This window comes from Dreissena polymorpha, chromosome 5 (assembly GCF_020536995.1).
Source record: "Dreissena polymorpha isolate Duluth1 chromosome 5, UMN_Dpol_1.0, whole genome shotgun sequence".
In the NCBI taxonomy this organism is placed as follows: Eukaryota; Metazoa; Mollusca; class Bivalvia; order Myida; family Dreissenidae; genus Dreissena; species Dreissena polymorpha.
In genome coordinates this window covers 7,810,155-7,834,235 of record NC_068359.1, presented here as the reverse complement: position 1 = coordinate 7,834,235, position 24,081 = coordinate 7,810,155, and the positions used below count along the sequence as shown (strand labels likewise).

At 36.8% G+C, this 24,081-nt stretch overlaps 1 protein-coding gene across 1 annotated transcript in view; it reads left to right on the top strand.

The window, feature by feature from the left end:
- The window catches only part of LOC127880959 (calcium/calmodulin-dependent protein kinase type 1-like), an 82,620-nt gene that overhangs the window by 39,522 nt on the left and 19,017 nt on the right, over positions 1 to 24,081 (top strand). The window contains exons 3-6 of the mRNA XM_052428477.1: positions 1,714 to 1,788; positions 12,747 to 12,885; positions 17,587 to 17,710; positions 20,382 to 20,457. Coding sequence (XP_052284437.1) covers positions 1,714 to 1,788; positions 12,747 to 12,885; positions 17,587 to 17,710; positions 20,382 to 20,457 — 414 coding nt within the window. The remainder of the gene's footprint in view (positions 1 to 1,713; positions 1,789 to 12,746; positions 12,886 to 17,586; positions 17,711 to 20,381; positions 20,458 to 24,081) is intronic.

The window sequence follows — 24,081 nt, the reverse complement described above, 5'->3', positions numbered from 1 at the left end:
AGGGGGTTAATTTTGTTTGTTCATTTAAAAGTTCAGTTTGAGTTTTCTCCCTTTATCAGATTTTTTTTTCACAATGAAAACCTGGTTTTGTGACAATTTTGTCCCTTGTTAATATTATTTTAATAAAACTATCTCTGTTTGCTAAATGGGCCACCGTTGTTTGTACGGTGTGATAATGTTGTTTTCCAGAGTCTGTGAATCTTGGATTTTTGTATTTTGTATTGTATAGTATTTTATTTATCTGGAGTGTTGCAGTCAATCAAAAACCTAATTTTTACAAAGCATTAAGACATGTCACTGTGTTGGTGGTAATTTTAACTAAACCTAAATTAGTATACCAGTTGCAGTAATGTCTTATGTAGATTTTAATACAGACTTTATTTCTGTGAAGCATTTTACACTTGTTATCATGTTTTTACTCCAATCTGCAAAGCATTTTTGAATTGTTACATGGTTGACTGTAATCCAAACTCAACCTTAACCTCCTCTTTACAGCCGTTAATATGTTGCTAGAAATGCAAATATCTTAAATCAGGAAAGTATTTTATACTTTGTTTAGTGTGCTAGTATATGAAAATTTTGTTAATTTTCTATACTATTTCAGATTTTGAAGTCTGTATCAATAATTGGCCTCACCATCAATAATTGGCCTCAGCATTCTCTGTGTTTGTTTTTTTCTCACATCTGCGTCTTGATTCAGAAGTGTCATTGTTCCATATATCTGAAAGTTCCAATTCCAAATTTCCTGTTCTGTAAAATTGCCTAGACTTCTTAATCGTCTTAATGAATCACTTTGCGACGGCTTGGCACCCACTTTTTCAAAGTTACAGACTTTTAGAGATGGAGAAAAAAAGTTTTGTTGAGTTTGTATTGATTTTGAATGCTTTGAGGCATTAATAAAACAGGACAATTTCACATTGCATTAATTTCAACAATGGTTAAGTCTTTGCAATTCAGGTTTTTGTTTTGATTGTAATTAGTTTTAACTGGTTTTGTACTTATGCCCTTTGGTTGCCGAACAGTCATAAATTTTGTCTACTAGTCAAATTCATGCTGTATATTACAAAAGTTATAAAATCAAGTTTTCATGCCTCAACCGATTATATTGGGACACTTCATTTCTTTATTTTGTGTGAGAAACTATATATAAGAATTTTGTTTCAATCCATTTCAAATACTGCTTGTATTGTGCATTACGTCACAATCATCCAGTATGCAATATACTGTAGTCTGTAAGTGCATTACGTCACAATCATCCAGTATGCAATATACTGTAGTCTGTAATGTGCATTACGTCACAATCATCCAGTATGCAATATACTGTAGTCTGTAAGTGCATTACGTCACAATCATCCAGTATGCAATATACTGTAGTCTGTAATGTGTCACAATCATCCAGTATGCAATATACTGTAGTCTGTAATGTGTCACAATCATCCAGTATGCAATATACTGTAGTCTGTAATGTGTCACAATCATCCAGTATGCAATATACTGTAGTCTGTAATGTGTCACAATCATCCAGTCTGCAATATACTGTAGTCTGTAATGTGTCACAATCATCCAGTATGCAATATACTGTAGTCTGTAATGTGCATTACGTCACAATTATCCAGTATGCAATATACTGTAGTCTGTAATGTGCATTACGTCACAATCATCCAGTATGCAATATACTGTAGTCTGTAATGTGTTTCCTTTCTTACATTTCAGATTAAATCATCCAAATATAGTGACGCTGACAGACGTGTTTGAAGACAAGAACTATGTATACCTTGTGATGGAACTGTAAGTATGAATATTGCCACTACAGTGCAACATGTGTACAGCAGCCAGTCAAGGAAATTGTCAAACTGGCTGCTCTTGTTAGGTTGTGTACAGCAGCCAGTCAAGGGAAGTGGTCAAACTGGCTGCTCACATCAGGTTGTGTACAGCAGCAAGTCAAGGGAACTGGTCAAACTGGCTGCTCTTGTCAGGTTGTGTACAGCAGCCAGTCAAGGGAAGTGGTCAAACTGGCTGCTCACATCAGGTTGTGTACAGCAGCCAGTCAAGGGAAGTGGTCAAACTGGTTGCTCATGTCAGGTTGTGTTCAGCAGCCCGTCAAGGGAACTGGTCAAACTGGCTGCTCACGTCAGGTTGTGTACAGGAGCCAGTCAAGGGAAGTGGTCAAACTGGCTGCTCATGTCAGGTTGTGTTCAGCAGCCAGTCAAGGGAAGTGGTCAAACTGGCTGCTCACATCAGGTTGTGTACAGCAGCCAGTCAAGGGAAGTGGTCAAATTGGCTGCTCACGTCAGGTTGTGTTCAGCAGCCAGTCAAGGAAAGTGGTCAAACTGGCTGCTCACGTCAGGATGTGTATAGCAGCCAGTCAAGAAAAGTGGTCAAACTGGCTGCTCACGTCAGGTTGTGTACAGCAGCCAGTCAAGGGAAGTGGTCAAACTGGCTGCTCACGTCAGGTTGTGTACAGCAGCCAGTCAAGGGAAGTGGTCAAACTGGCTGCTCATGTCAGGTTGTGTTCAGCAGCCAGTCATGGGAAGTGGTCGAACTGGCTGCTCACGTCAGGTTGTGTTCAGCAGCCAGTCATGGGAAGTGGTCGAACTGGCTGCTCATGTCAGGTTGTGTACAGCAGCCAGTCAAGGGAAGTGGTCAAACTGGCTGCTCATGTCAGGTTGTGTTCAGCAGCCAGTCAAGGAAAGCGGTCAAACTGGCTGCTCTTGTCGGGTTGTGTTCAGCAGCCAGTCAAGGGAAGTGGTCAAACTGGCTGCTCACGTCAGGTTGTGTAAAGCAGCCAGTCAAGGGAAGTGGTCGAACTGGCTGCTCACGTCAGGTTATGTTCAGCAGCCAGTCAAGGGAAGTGGTCAAACTGGCTGCTCACGTCAGGTTGTGTTCAGCAGCCAGTCAAGGAAAGTGGTCAAACTGGCTGCTCATATCAGGTTGTGTACAGCAGCCAGTCAAGGGAAGTGGCCAAACTGGCTGCTCTTGTGAGGTTGTGTTCAGCAGCCAGTCAAGGAAAGTGGTTAAAATGGCTGCTCTTATCAGGTGTCCACTTTTAGATGGTTGCTCAGCTGATAGCATGATTCTCATTCTAAGAAACAAACACCTTTAGAAATCTTCCCTTGTGCACAAACATCATTTTCATTCGTCTAACCACAAGCTTAGCACAACTTATCTTTAATAAGTAAATTGATTTGTTACAGATGTTTCAAGCCACATACGTGTACTATCATTCCCACTTTCTAACTCACAGTTTCACACACTTGAAGGGCTCCTCTAACATGACGTACTTGTGTTTCAAGGTCATTGTCAATCAGTAATTTTATAATCCGATTGCATAAACAATTGCCTGTAAGCTCAGTTAAAGTATTATGTGAGATGTTATTTTTAAATCCATATTTATGTATATAATATCTTCATTAATGTTGTAAAGTACTAATCATAGCAATTATTTAATAAGCAATAATCATTATTTCAATACTCTGATTATCTCATATAATTTATTTTGAAGATTTCCCTGTAATTATCCTAGTAGAACAAACCTTCCTAATATTCTAGATTTTTTTTTCTCACACTGGGCTTCATTTATTATATCAAAGCAGAAACAGCATTTAGAATGTTTAATTGATTTTTTCGTGGCGTGAGTTTGAATCCCACTCAAGGCATGTATCGAAACAAATAAAGGAAATATTGTTTTACATGGTGTTTTTTAATGATAACCTTAAAATGTCATTGTTACTAGATACATGTGTATGTCTGCTTGAAAATGCAATATTCATGGTTTAAATGCATGTATATATTGAGAGGGACATACTATTGATATGTCCCCTTTAGAACCTTATTACAACAATTCCTTGTTTTAATGGCAAATGTTTCTTTTTGTTCTGATGGTGGGTTCTTTCCTGAGTCTGTTAAGTGTATTTCTGAAATTGAATTCATTTATAATTTACTTCTCTTTAGGTTTCTGTTGTGTACCTTGTATCCAACCTAAATTGTCATGGTCATTCAACTCTCAGACATGCCAGTGTTTTAAATTATCCTTTTCATGAGTGACAACTCTACCAGTTTTCTGGCAAATCTACTCAAACTTCTTTTTTATTTAATGAATCTGTGATGAGATTTAATTAGCATTGTTTAAGGTGTTGAGAATCTTCACACTTTATTTTTAGCTCACCTGAGCACATCATCACCGACTTTTGTATGTCTTCTGTCATCATGTTGCCTGCTTTAAAGGGACCGTCAACCAGATTGATGAAAAGTTCTAAAATACAGTATTTTTTTACTATAACATGTATTAGTTAATATTGAGTAAAATATCATGACTGGTATATTACATTACTTGAAAAATGTTCATATTTTCAGTATATTCGGTAATAAAATTTTGCAATGTGAAATCGAAAGTACATCGCGAAAATAGGTGACATAAAGATATACACACTATAAATAACGCAAGTAGATTGATCATTATATATATTATATATGCAATGGACTACGCATGCACAATTTGCATTCCTGGGTTTACCACGTGACGATGATGATCAATCTACTTGCGTTATTTGTAGTTAACTGGTAGTTACCTGGTACACATACCCAGTAATATTTTATTACTGAACATACTGAAAATATTAATACTTAACTTTTTCAAGTAATGTAATATATTAGTTGTGATATTTTAATCAATATAAACTAATAATTGTAATAAAATACGGTTTTTTAGAACTTTTCTTTTCTTCAACAATCTGGTTGACGGTCCCTTTAAATGCTTGTTTATTTCACATATTCTTGACCACCTGGAGGATTTAAGCTTTGTTCTGGGAAAATGGGGCTTAATGCATCTCATCTAAATAAAGTGTTGTCTCAGAATATCCTGTGCAGTCTGAACAGGCTAATAAAAGACAAAGCTTTCTGGCTTGACTAGACTTTCATTTACATGTGTCCTCATTTAAACAACCTTGACTAGACTCTCATTGTCATGTGTCCTCATTTAAACAACCTTGACTAGACTTTCATTTACATGTGTCCTCATTTAAACAACCTTGACTAGACTCTCATTGTCATGTGTCCTCATTTAAACAACCTTGACTAGACTTTCATTTACATGTGTCCTCATTTAAACAACCTTGACTAGACTTTCATTTACATGTGTCCTCATTTAAACAACCTTGACTAGACTTTCATTTACATGTGCCCTCATTTAAACAACCTTGACTACACTTTCATTTACATGTGTCCTCATTTAAACAACCTTGACTAGACTTTCATTTACATGTGTCCTCATTTAAACAACCTTGACTAGACTTTCATTTACATGTGTCCTCATTTAAACAACCTTGACTAGACTTTCATTGTCATGTGTCCTCATTTAAACAACCTTGACTAGACTTTCATTTACATGTGTCCTCATTTAAACAACCTTGACTAGACTTTCATTGTCATGTGTCCTCATTTAAACAACCTTGACTAGACTTTCATTTACATGTGTCCTCATTTAAACAACCTTGACTAGACTTTCATTTACATGTGTCCTCATTTAAACAACCTTGACTAGACTTTCATTTACATGTGTCCTCATTTAAACAACCTTGACTAGACTTTCATTTACATGTGTCCTCATTTAAACAACCTTGACTAGACTTTCATTTACATGTGTCCTCATTTAAACAACCTTGACTAGACTTTCATTGTCATGTGTCCTCATTTAAACAACCTTGACTAGACTTTCATTTACATGTGTCCTCATTTAAACAACCTTGACTAGACTTTCATTTACATGTGTCCTCATTTAAACAACCTTGACTAGACTTTCATTTACATGTGTCCTCATTTAAACAACCTTGACTAGACTCTCATTGTCATGTGTCCTCATTTAAACAACCTTGACTAGACTTTCATTTACATGTGTCCTCATTTAAACAACCTTGACAAGACTTTCATTTACATGTGTCCTCATTTAAACAACCTTGACTAGACTTTCATTTACATGTGTCCTCATTTAAACAACCTTGACTAGACTTTCATTTACATGTGTCCTCATTTAAACAACCTTGACTAGACTTTCATTTACATGTGTCCTCATTTAAACAACCTTGACTAGACTTTCATTTACATGTGTCCTCATTTAAACAACCTTGACTAGACTTTCATTTACATGTGTCCTCATTTAAACAACATTGACTAGACTTTCATTTACATGTGTCCTCATTTAAACAACCTTGACTAGACTTTCATTTACATGTGTCCTCATTTAAACAACCTTGACTAGACTTTCATTTACATGTGTCCTCATTTAAACAACCTTGACTAGACTCTCATTGTCATGTGTCCTCATTTAAACAACCTTGACTAGACTTTCATTTACATGTGTCCTCATTTAAACAACCTTGACTAGACTCTCATTGTCATGTGTCCTCATTTAAACAACCTTGACTAGACTTTCATTTACATGTGTCCTCATTTAAACAACCTTGACTAGACTTTCATTTACATGTGTCCTCATTTAAACAACCTTGACTAGACTTTCATTTACATGTGTCCTCATTTAAACAACCTTGACTAGACTTTCATTTACATGTGTCCTCATTTAAACAAAAATTGCAGTGCAGGTGGAAAGTGTCGTTCCAGATTAACCTGTGCAGACTGCAGGCTAGTAACGCTTGACTGGGATTACATTTAACCTGTGCAGACTGCAGGCTAGTCTGGGATTACTGCAAGCTAGTCTGGGATTACTACAGGCTAGTCTGGGATTACTGCAAGCTAGTCTGGGATTACTGCAGGCTAGTCTGGGATTACATTTAACTGCAGGCTAGTCTGGGATTACTGCAGGCTAGTCTGGGATTACATTTAACTGCAGGCTAGTCTGGGATTACTGCAAGCTAGTCTGGGATTACATTTAACCTGTGCAGACTGCAGGCTAGTCTGGGATTACTGCAGGCTAGTCTGGGATTACTGCAAGCTAGTCTGGGATTACATTTAACCTGTGCAGACTGCAGGCTAGTCTGGGATTACTGCAGGCTAGTCTGGGATTACTGCAGGCTAGTCTGGGATTACATTTAACCTGTGCAGACTGCAGGCTTGTCTGGGATTACTGCAAGCTAGTCTGGGATTACTGCAGGCTAGTCTGGGATTACATTTAACCTGTGCAGACTGCAAGCTAGTCTGGGATTACATTTAACCTGTGCAGACTGCAAGCTAGTCTGGGATTACTGCAGGCTAGTCTGGGATTACTGCAGGCTAGTCTGGGATTACTGCAAGCTAGTCTGGGATTACTGCAGGCTAGTCTGGGATTACTGCAGGCTTGTCTGGGATTACTGCAGGCTAGTTTGGGATTACTACAGGCTAGTCTGGGATTACATTTAACTGCAGGCTAGTCTGGGATTACTGCAAGCTAGTCTGGGATTACATTTAACCTGTGCAGACTGCAGGCTTGTCTGGGATTACATTTAAGCTGTGCAGACTGCAGGCTAGTCTGGGATTACATTTAACCTGTGCAGACTGCAGGCTAGTCTGGGATTACTGCAGGCTAGTCTGGGATTACTGCAAGCTAGTCTGGGATTACATTTAACCTGTGCAGACTGCAGGCTAGTCTGGGATTACTGCAGGCTAGTCTGGGATTACTGCAGGCTTGTCTGGGATTACTGCAGGCTAGTCTGGGATTACTGCAAGCTAGTCTGGGATTACATTTAACTGCAGGCTAGTCTGGGATTACTGCAAGCTAGTCTGGGATTACATTTAACCTGTGCAGACTGCAGGCTAGTCTGGGATTACTGCAGGCTAGTCTGTGATTACTGCAGGCTTGTCTGGGATTACTGCAGGCTAGTCTGTGATTACATTTAACTGCAGGCTAGTCTGGGATTACTGCAGGCTAGTCTGGGATTTCATTTAAGCTGTGCAGACTGCAGGCTAGTCTGGGATTACTGCAAGCTAGTCTGGGATTACATTTAACCTGTGCAGACTGCAGGCTAGTCTGGGATTACATTTAACCTGTGCAGACTGCAGGCTAGTCTGGGATTACATTTCACCTGTGCAGACTGCCGGCTAGTCTGGGATTACATTTAACTGCAGGCTAGACTGGGATTACATTTAACTGCAGGCTAGTCTGGGTTTACTTTTAACGCACATGCATAAGTTTATTTTTTTTTAGATAAACATGTTATGTTTTAAAAAACTTGTTTTAAAATGCTTGATATCATTTAATTTACTTTTTAGCTCACCTGAGCACAACATGCTCATGTTGAGCTTTTGTGATGGCCTCTTGTCCGTCGTCCGTCATGCGTTGTCCGTTGTCCGTTGCGCGACGTCAACATTTGCCTTGTTCACTCTCTAGAGGCCACATTTATTTTCCGATCTACATGAAACTTGCTCAGAAGATTTGTCCCAATGATATCTTTGATGAGTTCAAAAATGGTAACCTTTGCTTGAAAAACATGGCTGCCAGGGGGCGGGCCACTTTTCCTTATATGGCTATATATGGCTTGTTAACACTCTAGAGGCCACATTTATTGTCCAATCTTAATGAAACTTGGTCAGAAGATTCATCCCAATAATATCTTGGACGAGTTCGAAAATGATGCCGATTGGTTGAAAAACATGGCCGCCAGGGGGCGGGGCATTTTTCCTTATATGGCTATTGTAAAACCTTGTTTACACTCTAGAGGCCACATTTATTGTCCAATCTTCATGAAATTTGGTCAGAAGATTGGTCGCAATGATATCTTGGATGAGTTCGAAAATATTTATGTTTGCTTGAATAACATGGCCGCCAACGGGCGGGGCATTTTTCCTTATATGGCTAAATAAGGCTATAGTAAAATCTTGTTAACACATTAGAGGCCAGATTTATAGTCCGATCTTCATGAAACTCTGTCAGAAGATTCATCATAATAATATCTTGGATGAGTTCAAAAATGATGCTGGTTGGTTGAAAAACATGGCTGCCAGGGGGCGTGGCTATTTTCCTTATATGGCTATAGTAAAACCTTGTTAACACTCTAGAGGTCACATTTATTTTCCGATCATCATGAAACTTGGTCAGAAGATTTGTCCCAATGATATCTTGGATGAGTTCGAAAATGGTTTTGGTTGCTTTAAAAACATGGCCACCAGGGGCGGGGCATTTTTCCTTATATGGCTATATATGGCTATAGTAAAACCTTGTTTACACTCTAGAGGCCACATTTATTGTCCAATCTTCATGAAATTTTGTCAGAAGATTGGTCGCAATGATATCTTGGATGAGTTCAAAAATAATTATGTTTGCTTGAAAAAGATGGCTTCCAAGGGGCGGGGCATTTTTCCTTATATGGCTATAGTAAAACCTTGTTAACACTCTAGAGGTCACATTTATTTTCCGATCTTCGTAAAACTTGTTCAGAAGATTCATCCCAATAATATCTTGGATGAGTTCAAAAATGATGCCGGTTGGTTGAAAAACATGGCTGCCAGGGGGCGGGGCATTTTTCCTTATATGGCTATAGTAAAAATCTTGTTAACACTCTAGAGACCACATTTACTGTCCGATCTTCATGAAACTTGCTCAGAAGATTTGTCCCAATAATATCTTGGATGAGTTCAAAAATGATGCTGGTTGGTTGAAAAACATGGCTGCCAGGGGGCAGGACATTTTTCCTTATATGGCTATAGTAAAACCTTGTTAACACTCTAGAGGCCACATTTATTTTCCGATCTTCGTGAAACTTGGTCAGAAGATTTGTCCCAATAATATCTTGTTATCTCAGGTGAGCGACTTTGGGACTTTCAGGCCCTCTTGTTTCATTATACCCCGCAAAGGACATTTGACAGAGGATGTATAGGTTGGTTTGTTGATTTGGTGGTCTGTCCAAACAAAATGTAGTAAGTTTGTAGAGCAAACTTCTGACTCATTTCTTCAACTTGAAACTTGGAATATGTTCTCACCATGAAGTGTTCCCTACACTTCTTGCAGTCCTAATGATCCACACATTCCTGGGTTATGTGCCCTTAAAGTCATTTTATTGCTGAAGAATACATTGTGCTATGTTTGTGAAGAAACTATACTTCTACATTTCTCAAGTGATTCAATTGAAACTTTAAACAGAGCATATTAATATTTATGTTGTTTTTTTTTAAATAAATAAACTTGCCTGTTTTCCCAACTTTTAAGGTCAAGATAACATTTTACACATAATATTTAAATATAGGCCTTCGAGGAGTATTATTTCAAATGTCAAAGTAATAAAACATTTTCGTGTGAAGGATTTAGCTACAATATATTTTGTAAATATCTTTTCAAATGATCTTTTAAAATATCTTTTCTACATCAGGTAAGATTTATTCCGTGTTAATTTTCTTAGTTTATGAAATGTTAGAAATGTGTCTGTCAATAAATATTATCATTTCATTGTGCAAACCACCTTTTATGAATAATAAATCTATTTATTTTGAACCAAATAGTCGGTTAAACAAATTGTATTAGCTAAATGACGGTGATAATGGTGTCTACTTTCTTTTCAGGGCAAAAAACGTAACTCATGTTGCATTTATTCTGTATTTTCGCTGATTTGATCCCTTATAAACTATTTGTGGGGTTTTACTCTGCTGGCGCCTGTCTTGGACTAGGTTAGGAACGAGAGCGCCGATGGCGCTGAAAGCATAGTTGCAAGAAACAGGGAAGTTGCTGCTGAAGTAAATGTTTAGGTCAAAATATACTAAATAGTTTCCTTATATGTTTCAATGTAAAAGCGACAACTTTGAGCGAAAATAAATACAACATTTTGCACATAGAGACCCCCATAACCATACCTTTTCTTGACGGGCATTCTTAGCTGAATAGATTTAAGCAATAAAAAAGATATGTCATGTTCAAACCAAAAAGGAATTCGATTCAAATCAAAATCGACTGTTTTTGCACCTTTTTTTGGCCGTTTTCTAGTGGATTGTAACCTTTTGCAGTGCCATTTTTACTTTAATCTCCAACTTTATCCTATTTCAGGGATTTAGTAGTGAACACCTATGCTTACCCTATCAATATGTCCAAACGATAAAACCAGAACAACAGTCTAAAGTGTATAACATGCCTTCGAGGAAAATATGATGATTTATTTAGAGAGTACAGCGCCTTCATGACTCGATTATTTAGTATATTGTAACCTTAACGATTTCGGACATCACGAGTCGCCCCCCTTGTTGTTGCTACCAAAATGTTCTATTTTTAGAAACGGGAATTTCAAATAGTGACGAATGTGAATGGTTACAAAATGACATAACTATGTAAATAAATACGTAGAATTACATTATTTCACGCATACCATTATGCAACCATCCGTTTTCTTTTCAGACTTGATACATTTACAGCTTTCCATTTAATATTTTACAGACACAACACTCGTCCAGAATTCGCGCGAATCGTTAAATCCGATGCCACATTTAAACCGTTAGCTCTACTCGTAACGTTAATTTCTGGCTCAAAGTAAATCATTTTAACTTCAATTAACACATCTGTATTACTTTCAAACTCTACTTCATCAAATCCATAGAAAGGCAGGTCAGAATCCATGTCATAAATCAGAAAACATTCATCGTACTCCGCCATTTTTTACACATTTTCAAAGAATAAAAGTGCTTTATGCCCCACTTCCTGCTGAGAATATGTTAATTTCTATTTATAATTAACCGATGAAATGTTACATATCCTTAAACCAGGGCCTTATGAATTCAGTTATGTAAACATTTTACCTCTCCCAGAACAGTAAACAAAGGAAATAGAAATTAGGTGTGAGGTCACTATCAACAAGAACAGAATTGTTTTTTACGAACGAAATTTGTTTTAGTTTCTAAGAAGGTTTTTTCACGTAAAACGGTCTTAGAAAAATTCACTAAAAACGGTGTCAGCAATATTCTTGGAAGAAAACGTTAGAGAAATGTTTCCAAAAAAAAAAATGTAAGAATTATCATATACTATATTAAATAGATATTTCGTCTGATTTTTGATCAGGTAAGGCTTCATAATGGTCAACCATTCCATGTCGGTTTTTGAAATGTAGCTTATACCTTAAGCATAGGTGCGTTGCACCTATGCTAAAAATCCAATTTGAAGTTGTACTGATGGGGGGAAAATTGACAGGGTCCAAAATGAATATGATGGATGTAAAATTTGAAAGGAGCATATTCTTGAAGGCAACAACCTCTTAAGACATAAATTTTGCAACACATTTTTGAAAATTGACAGTTATTAGGGACCCTGCTAATTTTGTAATAATCATTGTGTCTGTTTGTCCGTCAATCCGCAATTTTAATGTTTTTCTTTTATAACTTCAAAACTGTTGAAGATATTTATTTTAAACATTCATTGGTGTATAGATCTTATAAAGCTATGTGCAGTACACAAAAACAAGTATTTTTGCATTTTATAATTCTGGAATTATTTCCCTTTTTCATGTCAGATTGTATCAACCATTACTTTGCGCTCTCTTACTCTTTAAGATATTTTAATGAAACTTCATCTTCAAGTCTCAAAACATGGCTATTACAGATTTTTAGTGAGACCGAGAATGACCACCACACTCAAAGCAACAATATCACTCTTAGTCATATGACTTGATTATATTATGTTTCATTGGTAATTCTTCTATTTTGTCAGAGTAAAACAAGACTATTGTCACATGTTTGCAGAGTCACTGGCGGTGAGTTGTTCGACAGAATCATGACTATTGTCATATGTTTGCAGAGTTACTGGCGGTGAGTTGTTTGACAGAATCATGACTATTGTCATATGTTTGCAGAGTCACTGGCGGTGAGTTGTTTGACAGAATCATGGAGAAAGGCAGCTACACAGAGCGTGATGCCAGTCATCTCATTAAACAAGTCCTAGAGGCTGTAGACTATATGCATGACAAGGGAATAGTGCACAGAGACTTGAAGGTGAGTATAGAGGCTGTAGACTATATGCATGACAAGGGAATAGTGCACAGAGACTTGAAGGTGAGTATAGAGGCTGTAGACTATATGCATGACAAGGGAATAGTGCACAGAGACTTGAAGGTGAGTATAGAGGCTGTAGACTATATGCATGACTAGGGAATAGTGCACAGAGACTTGAAGGTGAGTATAGAGGCTGTAGACTATATGCATGACAAGGGAATAGTTCACAGAGACTTGAAGGTGAGTATAGAGGCTGTAGACTATATGCATGACAAGGGAATAGTGCACAGAGACTTGAAGGTGAGTATAGAGGCTGTAGACTATATGCATGACAAGGGAATAGTGCAAAGAGACTTGAAGGTGAGTATAGAGGCTTTAGACTATATGCATGACAAGGGAATAGTGCACAGAGACTTGAAGGTGAGTATAGAGGCTGTAGACTATGCATGACAAGGGAATAGTGCACAGAGACTTGAAGGTGAGTATAGAGGCTGTAGACTATATGCATGACAAGGGAATAGTGCACAGAGACTTAAAGGTGAGTATAGAGGCTGTAGACTATATGCATGACAAGGGAATAGTGCACATAGATTTAAAGGTGGGTATAGAGGCTGTAGACTATATGCATGACAAGGGAATAGTGCACCGAGACTTAAAAGTGAGTATAGAGGCTGTAGACTATATGCATGACAAGAGAATAGTGCACAGAGACTTGAAGGTGAGTATAGAGGCTGTAGACTATATGCATGACAAGGGAAAAGTGCACAGAGACTTGAAGGTGAGTATAGAGGCTGTAGACTATATGCATGACAAGGGAATAGTGCACAGAGACTTGAAGGTGAGTATAGAGGCTGTAGACTATATGCATGACAAGGGAATAGTGCACAGAGACTTGAAGGTGAGTATAGAGGCTGTAGACTATATGCATGACAAGGGAATAGTGCACAGAGACTTGAAGGTGAGTATAGAAGCTGTAGACTATATGCATTACAAGGGAATAGTGCACAGAGACTTGAAGGTGAGTATAGAGGCTGTAGACTACATGTATATGCATGACTAGGGAATAGTGCACAGAGACTTGAAGGTGAGTATAGAGGCTGTAGACTATATGCATGACAAGGGAATAGTGCACAGAGACTTGAAGGTGAGTATAGAGGCTGTAGACTATATGCATGACAAGGGTGATAGTGCACAGAGACTTGAAGGTGAGTATAGAGGCTGTAGACTATATGCATGACAAGGGAATAGTGCACAGAGACTTGAAGGTGAGTATAGAAGCTGTAGACTATATGCATGACAAGGGAATAGTGCACAGAGACTTGAAGGTGAGTATAGAAGCTGTAGACTATATGCATGACAAGGGAATAGTGCACAGAGACTTGAAGGTGAGTATAGAGGCTGTAGACTATATGCATGACAAGGGAATAGTGCACAGAGACTTGAAGGTGAGTATAGATGCTGTAGACTATATGCATGACAAGGGAATAGTGCACAGAGACTTGAAGGTGAGTATAGAGGCTGTAGACTATATGCATGACAAGGGAATAGTGCACAGAGACTTGAAGGTGAGTATAGAGGCTGTAGACTATATGCATGACAAGGGAATAGTGCACAGAGACTTGAAGGTGAGTATAGAGGCTGTAGACTATATGCAAGACAAGGGTAATAGTGCACAGAGACTTAAAGGTGAGTATAGAGGCTGTAGACTATATTTTTTATGCATGGCAGGGGAATAATGCACAGAGACTTAAAGGTGAGTATAGAGGTTGTAGACTATATGACAGACATGACAAGGAATAGTGCACAGGTGAGCTGAGGTAGATCTTTCTGTCTGTGTGTCTGTCTGTCTGTCAACCTGCCTGCCTGCCTGTGTGGCTGCCTGCCTGTCTGTCTTCCTTCTTCCTGTCTGACTTCCTGCCTTTGAACACTTTTAACACACATAAATCACATGACCTTATTTTCACCATGACGTTGACCTATTTTTGGACTGAGACAAATTCACAAAGTCCAAAGTGATGGTTTACCCAAAATGACGTGTTTTGTATTCGGTAACATCATTACAGCTTTTAACAAAGAGATTTGTATGGATGTTATCACTAACTTTTTTCAACACAGCCATTACCTGATTTCATGTTGACCTTGAAATTGACCTTCTTTTGTTTGGACAACCCAAATTGACTGCTTGCTTTGCATCAATACTACGAACTATAATTAAAGCTTTGGTACTTCAATTTAAGACCCTGATTCGCACATCACCTGACCTCATTAACCTTGATATTGACAATATTTTTTACTAAGACTTATTCAAATGGGTCAATTAATCAATACATTGTGCTGACAAGGATTCGTTTATGGTACATAAAGTGTACTATAGATTTTTCCTCTGAAAACAATTTACTGATATTAACGTTTATCATCTATAATAAATGAGAAACTAATAGAGAATTAAAGTTTGCTAAGAATGAAGCAACATTTTCTTCTGAAAAAACCCCCCCAAAACAACACATGTTCTCTTTGAATATCACTAAAATTAAGCTGACAACAGCCTGCACTGCTGTCCCCCCCCATCCCCTGGCTCATATTCTCATTTGGCTTGTAATGAAATAATATGTAATTACTGGAGCCATCTTGTGATAGGGACAGATAGTGGTGGAAACCCTGAGGGGCTGATGGATCAAATTTAAGATTGTAAATTAATGTGTTCTGTCTTGTTGTTCTCTTTGTCTGTCTATGTGCTTTGACATTTATTTGCAGATGTTTCTTTGGGAGAAGACAGTTTTGATTAAATTTTGATATGTTTTTATCTGGTTCTTGACACTTAATTATGTATGTTGTAAAATTTTGCTTTGAGATTAATTCTAAAAAACAACAACAGAATTTTGATATTTTTTTTAAATTATCACTCACTGTTCATAGTTGTAAACTATTTATACGGATTCATCTTAGCAAGAACTGGTGAGTTGCATATATCCTATATGTTGCATATGACCGAAAGTTGCATTTTACCTAAAAGTTGCATATGTCCTATAAGTTACATATGATCTATAAGTAACATATGACCTTTAATGTCTGATTGACCTATATGTTGTGTATGACCTAAAAGTTGCATTTGACCTATAAGATGCATATGTCCTGTAAGTTAAACATGACATATAAGTTGAAGTTGCCCTATAAGTTACTTATGACATATAAGTTAAATATGATCTATAAGTAAAATATGACCTATAAGCTAAATATGACATTTAGGTATGTTTGACCTTTAAGTTGTGTATTACCTAAAAGTTGCATATGGCCTAAAAGTTGCATATTTCCTATAAGTTTCATATGATATATAAGTTAAATATGACCTATACGTTACATATGACATATAAGTTGCTTATGACCTATAAGTTGCATATGATCTATAAGTTACATGTCATATAAGTTTATAGGACCTATAAGTTACATATGTCCTATTAGTAACATATGACGTGAAAGTTGTGTATGTCCTATAAGTTGCATATGATCTTTGTCCTATAAGTTGCATATGACCTTTGTCCTATAAGTTGCATATGACCTGTAAGTTACATATGATCGTTAAGTAACATATGACCTTTATGGTGTGATTGACCTATAAATTGTGTATGACCTAAAAGTTGCATATGACCTATAAGTTACATTATCCTGTAAGTTGCAAATGACCTATAAGTTGCATATGACCTATAAGTTAAAGATGACCTTTAAGGTATGTTTGACCTTTAAGTTGTGTATGACCTAAAAGTTGCATATGTCCTATAAGTTACATATGACATATAAGTTGCATATGGCCTATAAGTTACATATGTCCAATAAGTTACATATGGCGTTTAAGTTGTGTATGTCCTATAAGTTGCATATGATGTTTAAGTTGTGTATGTCCTATAAGTTGCATATGACGTTTAAGTTGTGTATGTCCTATAAGTTACATATGACGTTTAAGTTGTGTATGTCCTATAAGTTACATATTACGTTTAAGTTGTGTATGTCCTATAAGTTGCATATGACATGTGTCCTATAACTAGCTTATGACCTATAAGTTGCATAGGACCCAAAGTTTGATTTGACCCATAAGTTGAATATGTCCTGTACTAAAGTTGTATATGACCTATATGTTGTGTATGACCTATAAGTTTCTTATGACCTATAAGTTGCTTATCATAAGTTGCCTATGAACAATAAGTTGCTTATCATAAGTTGTTTATGACCTATAGGTTGCTTATCATAAAATGCTTATGGCTTATAAGTTGCAAAAGCCCTATAAGTTGCATATTGCCTGTAAAATGCATATGACCTATAAGTTGCATAAAACGAGCTATCTCAATTGGACTGGCTCGGTCTTTTACATAGCTCGCAATTGTGAAGAATTTTTTCATGGTATGATAACTTAGACGAGCTGCTGAAGCAGCATCGTCAACAAAAGTATGAAGTTCTAAAAAATATGTTGTCAACCCAGCATTTGCTATTGAATGTGTTGCAGCCATTGACCAAGACATATTTTTTGCATTTTGACCAGAAAACTCACTTTTATTGCATATATTTGTGACATTCTGACTTGGCAAAATGTATTGAAGATTAGTGAGGTGTTCTTAAAGAAATATTTTCAGTATATCATTGTGAACAGTCCAGTGCTGTCCTGTGGGATATCATGATCTCTCAGTTAAAATGATGTCTAATGTGTTTCAGCCAGAAAACTTGCTATACTATAGCAATGACCCAGATTCAAAGATCATGATCAGCGATTTCGGGTTATCAAAGATTGAAGATTCTGGGACCATGGCAACTGCTTGTGGAACCCCCGGTTATGTTGGTAAGCTTGTGGTGTGAGTAGGTGACTTCCGCCCCTGATATGATTGAAATTCTGAAAAAATGGTGAACTATCTATTTAAACAACAAACTTTGAACAGTTTTTGTAAATAATTTTATTTTATTTGTTAATTAAAAATTAATTTGCTGCTTTTGTTCTGTTTTAAATGCATGTTTTGTCTATAACATAAAAATAGAAGTGCTGTTATTGAAAGTAAACACTTACCGCTTTTATAAAATATGTGTTTAATGTAATGCAGAAGCTTGAAATCATTCCAAACAATCAATACAGGCTGAATGAAATAATGATACAAATAAATAGAAAGAATATTATTGTCATACACAGAGGCCTATTAAAATTACATTGCAATAAAACAAAACTTTTTAGATGTACATTTTACGAGATTGACTCTTGAAAAATGGTGACCAAATTGCCTACTTGCGCTCTGATATTTTTCAGGAAGCAATCACCATTATAACTGCAGAATGTAATTTGTCTTCCTGATTGTCTTTCTGATTTCTCATGTTGCACATATTGATATCTGTCTTAATTTTTAAAGGGGCATGGACAGAAGTTTTAACAGTGTGCAAATCCATCTTGTCCACACACATTTTCTTCTGTGATTTCTAAAAAAAAAATAAAGGGAAATGTAGAGATTATACTCAATGTACTAAACCCTTTTTTGTTATGCCAGAAATCAAAAGTCATGTAACATGTACTGTAACTTTAACTCAATATTGTAGAAATTCATAACAATACATGTACATAAATTTTGATCATACAAGTTTAACTTGGTATACATATTGGGCTTTTAATGTAGGTTTGGCATTTGTTTGTCTGTCCAAACTAAAATAACTTGAACAGTTCTTCAGATAGGATAACACAACTTAAGAAAACAAGAGCTGTGTTTGGGAAACACAATGCCCCCAGTGACCTTGACCTTTGACCTAGTGACCTCAAACCATGTTTGATTGAAGAAGTCAATGAGATGCATGCACATGTGAAGTTTAAAGAACAAAGACCCAAGAGTTTTCATTTTATGAGCAAGGTTAAAGTTTTGGGACAGACACACACATACAAGGACAGACAGACAGACAGACGGATGGACGGACGGACAGACGGACAGACAGATGGACAGACAGACAGGCAGGCAAAAACAATATACCCCCTGATCATTCGATCTGGGGGCATAAAAACTATAAACATGTAAATTCTGATTTCACAAATGACATTTGATTTGGTTATGATGTGTATAGATGAATTAAGTATAGAGGTAATACACAATAGATATTTGGTCAAGACTGTAATCTCATTTCAATTTGAGGACAATTTTCCACAAATGTTCACAAGTAGAGAGGGCTTTTTTCTGTAAGATCTATGTCCATGCCTCCAATTTCACACTTTGTTAAATTTGGTCATACAATTGCTCAATACACTGCCAACAGGCATCTGGTTTGACTCAAAAAGGCAAAAGGATTAATGTTTTTGAACTGCTTACCATAAGATGATTTTTAAATCCTTCAGGTTAAAAACGTGAATGTTAAATTTTCCTGAACTGTTAGACAGTCCGGTCATCTTTGAAGTCTGTTGCCTTTAAGTGCCAGAAATCAATACCTTAACAGCTGTAAGAGTTTTCTAATAAATGTTCAAGTGTTGAGCGACAAACCGCTGTATGTGCTATACGTTGTTGTATCAGTTACAATAGAACTGCTCTCATCTCTCAGATGGTTATGCACATTAGACCATCAAGATGCTATTTCTTGCACATGCAGCACAACCATACATTTAACTTGTTTGTGACACATTGTTAAGAGCAGACTTGCATGTTTAAAGACTGGTTTAAATTAATGAACTCCTTTAAGATGTTATGGTAGGCTAAGTCTTGAAGGAAAAAATGTGTTCATATTGGTTTTCCAAGCTGAAAAGTTAAGGTAAATATAAGAGGTAAGATGTCCACATTTCCATTAAAACAGCCTGTCCGGACTGTAACTTTATTTATCATGCAATTGTTAAATTATTGTCTACCATGAGGGGACTGTGCCTCTCATGTAACACTTGTCTGTCTACCATAAAGGTCACACTTAGAGGTCAAAAGTCAATGTTGGACATAAAACAACACGTCTGGACTGTAACTCCATCATTCATCATGCAGATTTATATCGACCTTACAATCGCACATTCTCGGCCCTTTCCGTTAAACATCGGATAAGTACCTCGAAGGAGATAGTATGAATACACATTTCGGAAGCGGTATTGTGGTCTACCTACGCGGGCCTACGCGAATCAAAATTACATAGTAAAAACAAACATGGCCGGTTTTGCGAGTTGTTTACATTTTGCAAAGATGAAAATGGGGATTTTCTATGCTCTGAAGCCAGAGCAAGTACAAACTCTACAGGAATTATGGACGCCATCGTTGTTATTGTTTTTGTTGTTGTAACATTCTTAGAATTGTTTCACGTGGGCGGACTACTTTCAACCCGTATTTCTCCCGAGTCCGATTAGGATAATCTGCGAGGGTTACCGAATGTCGACCTTAGTGTGTCCATTTAATGACCTTCAAATAGGAACTCCAAATCATTGGTTATTTCCACCATAACACACGTTTGTAGGTTAATTTTTTTCTTAAATAGATAGACTGATATTTCTCGCATGCTTGCTGTTTGTCTTTTAGCCCCAGAGGTATTAGCTCAACAACCCTATGGAAAAGAAGTAGATTGCTGGTCAATAGGTGTCATAGCGTATATACTGTAAGTAAATGGTGTATAATAAGGTAAACTTCTTTGTTTAACATTATAAGGATGCCATTTCGTGGATTTGTAAAATTTTGCATGTTTGGTGGATAGGAAATTTATATATGATTTTTACAATGTCTAATATAATAATTTTGATGAAAATGTTTGTTGAAAATTTGTTTTTCTGTTTAAGGGCACCCACTCAAATGCATGAAAATTAGCATCTGGTAACTAATATTGGTATCGCAGTAATTTACCTGAAATAGTAAGGAAGTACATGCCATTATACCTCTCAAATATAACATCTGAAAATTAAAACAGACAAAATGTTTCATAAGCACTTTATAGCAGCAAAGAAATTGATGAGTAAGTATTGATAATTGTTTAAGACCTAAGGGTTGGTAATTACACTTGACCATGTAGTTAAGTAACTCACATGTAAGTTTGTGAATATTTTTCAACAGTGTCATTGACTTCAATGCTATTTTGAAATCATGTCAACTACCCTGCAGATTGTCTATATTTGGATTTCTAATATAATATTATATAATAGTAAAATGGCTGTGAACTTCCTTTTAGGCACTTTTTATTATGTCCCCCACCCACTATAGTGGAGCACATATTGTTTTTGCCCTGTCTGTTGGTCTGTACGTTGGTCTGTTGGTCTGTTTGTTCCAACTTTAACATTTGCAATAACTTTTGCAATATTGAAGATAGCAACTTGATATTTGGCATGCATGTGTTTCTCATGGAGCTGCACATTTTGAGTGGTGAAAGGTCAAGGTCAAGGTCATCCTTCAAGGTCAGAGGTCAAATATATGTGTCCAAAATCGCTAATTTATGAATACTTTTGCAATATTGAAGATAGCAACTTGATATTTGGCATGCATGTGTATCTCATGGAGCCGCACATTTTAAGTGGTGAAAGGTCAAGGTCATCCTTCAAGGTCAGAGGTCAAATATATGTGGCCAAAATCGCTCATTTCATGAATACTTTGGCAATATTGAAGATAACAACTTGATATTTGGCATGCATGTGTATCTCATGGAGCCGCACATTTTGAGTGGTGAAAGGTCAAGGTCATCCTTGAAGGTCAGAGGTCAAGTATATGTGGCCAAATCGCTCATTTTATGAATACTTTGGCAATATTGAAAATACCAACTTGATATTTGGCATGCATGTGTATCTCATGGAGCCGCACATTTTGAGTGGTGAAAGGTCAAGGTCATTCTTCAAGGTCAAAGGTCAATTTTTTTTTTTTAAATTCAAAGCGCCACAGAAGGGGACATAGTGTTTCTGACAAACACCTTTTTCAATATTCAAGATAGCAACTTGATATTTGGCATGCATGTGTATGTCATGAAGCTGCACATTTTGAGTGGTGGAAATTCAAGGTCAAGGTCATCCTTCAAGGTCAAATTCATCCTCCAAGGTCAAAGGTATAAGAATAAAAAAATAAATAAAAGCGGCGTTATCATGAAGTTGCATATTTTGAGTGGTGGAAGTTCAAGGTCAAGGTCATCCTTCAAGGTCAAGGTCATCCTTCTAGGTCAAAGGTAAAAAAAATGAAAAATTTCAAAGCGGCGTCTCATGAAGCTGCACATTTTGAGTGGTGGAAGTTCAAGGTCAAGGTCATCCTTCAAGGTCAAAGGTCAAAAAAATAAATATTTTTTTCAAAGCGGCGTTCTCATGAAGCTGCACATTTTGAGTGGTGGAAGTTCAAGGTCAAGGTCATCCTTCAAGGTCAAGGTCATCCTTCAAGGTCAACGGTAAAAAAAACCTTTTTTTTCAAAGCGGCGATCTCATGAAGCTGCACATTTTGAGTGGTGGAAGTTCAAGGTCAAGGTCATCCTTCATAGTCAAAGGTCAAATAAAATAAATTTCAAAGCGGCGCAGAAGGGGACATAGTGTTTCCGACAAACACATTTCTTGTTTTCTTTCTTTTATGAGACTTCAAAAACTAAATCCAGTTTTGTAATTATTTTTGTGCTTTCCATATACATCACATCATACATTACATAAACGCTTAATTGCTGATTGGAACTCAGCAAAAACTTTACAGCTGATTTACATTAGGTACACATATAATTTTCCTATCTGTGATGTTATATATTGTCATTAAATGACATCAATCTTCTGTCAGTTTGTGAAAATTCATGTGACACAAGTAAACGTAGCAGTTAAAAGAATGTTTGTAGCAAGGGAATTTTTGGCAATCAAGCCCAAATTAACTAGCTAGAATAACTAGAATAGCCCATCTTGACTAGCAAGCCCAACTTGACTAGCAAGCCCATCTTGACTAGCAAGCCCAACTTGAGTCTTCATTGCGATTACCTGTCAATAAACTCTGACATACACACAAATTGGTCACTTCTCCTTCCTACGTGAGCGGAACAGCATCTGAAGCAAAGGTACCGTAATCTCAAGAAGTGACAAGACCAACTTGCCCATTTGAAAGGATTTATATACTGGCAAACTGAGTAACCTAGCCAATGGAAAAGCACGAATTGGATACTAAATTGTTACCGAATTGCCTTCACGTCTGAGGAAGCTTTCTCAATGTTCTCAGTACTCTACGGAGATTACAGATCATAAATTTTTATTATATGCTACAGAAACAAGCTGAATATATATGCAGGATTTTACTAAACACATTCCTTAAATATGAAATGCTCTAAAAATGCTTAATGAATCATTTCTTACACGAAAACAAACTTTTTTTTTTAATGAGAACATCTCCATATTGTTCAATTGGCAAATGCAAAACTAAGAGAGGTAATTATAATTTAACAGTGAAACATAAAGCATCTAATTCCACCACGAAACCTTTTGTGACACAAGTTCTAAAGTAGTGGTTACCCATGCTGCAAAAATACCATCTCAGAGTTGATTGGCCTTAGCAAATTATGGATCTGTAAAGCATTCACCTCCACAACTGGAATATTTAATTACACTAAAGTGTTTAAACTCATTGTATTGCCATTTTCTGCAGGGGAAAATGCATTTGTCACATCACTACCTGACAGATCAGGCATATAATTCAATGTTTCCAATGAAGATTGTGTTCCTCACTTTCTCTGCTGCTTCTTGTTGAGCAATTACTGTCCACAGAATTCAAAGCTTAGTTTTGTTTTCAGCCCGGCAAACAATTTCTGTCGTTCAGATCTGCAATGATTACCTCTGTGTGCAGGATGTGTTTGTCGATAGATTTGCCATTTCAAATTATATGCCTAGTGTCTCTATGGATGAACTGTCACGAAAAATAGTTTTGTAGCTAACCTTTGTAGCTAACCTTTGTAGCTAACCTTTGTAGCTAACCTTTGTAGCTAACCTTTGTAGCTAACCTTTGTAGCTAACCTTTGTAGCTAACCTTTGTAGCTAACCTTTGTAGCTAACCTTTGTAGCTAACCTTTGTAGCTAACCTTTGTAGCTAACCTTTGTAGCTAACCTTTGTAGCTAACCTTTGTAGCTAACCTTTGTAGCTAACCTTTGTAGCTAACCTTTGTAGCTAACCTTTGTAGCTAACCTTTGTAGCTAACCTTTGTAGCTAACCTTTGTAGCTAACCTTTGTAGCTAACCTTTGTAGCTAACCTTTGTAGCTAACCTTTGTAGCTAACCTTTGTAGCTAACCTTTGTAG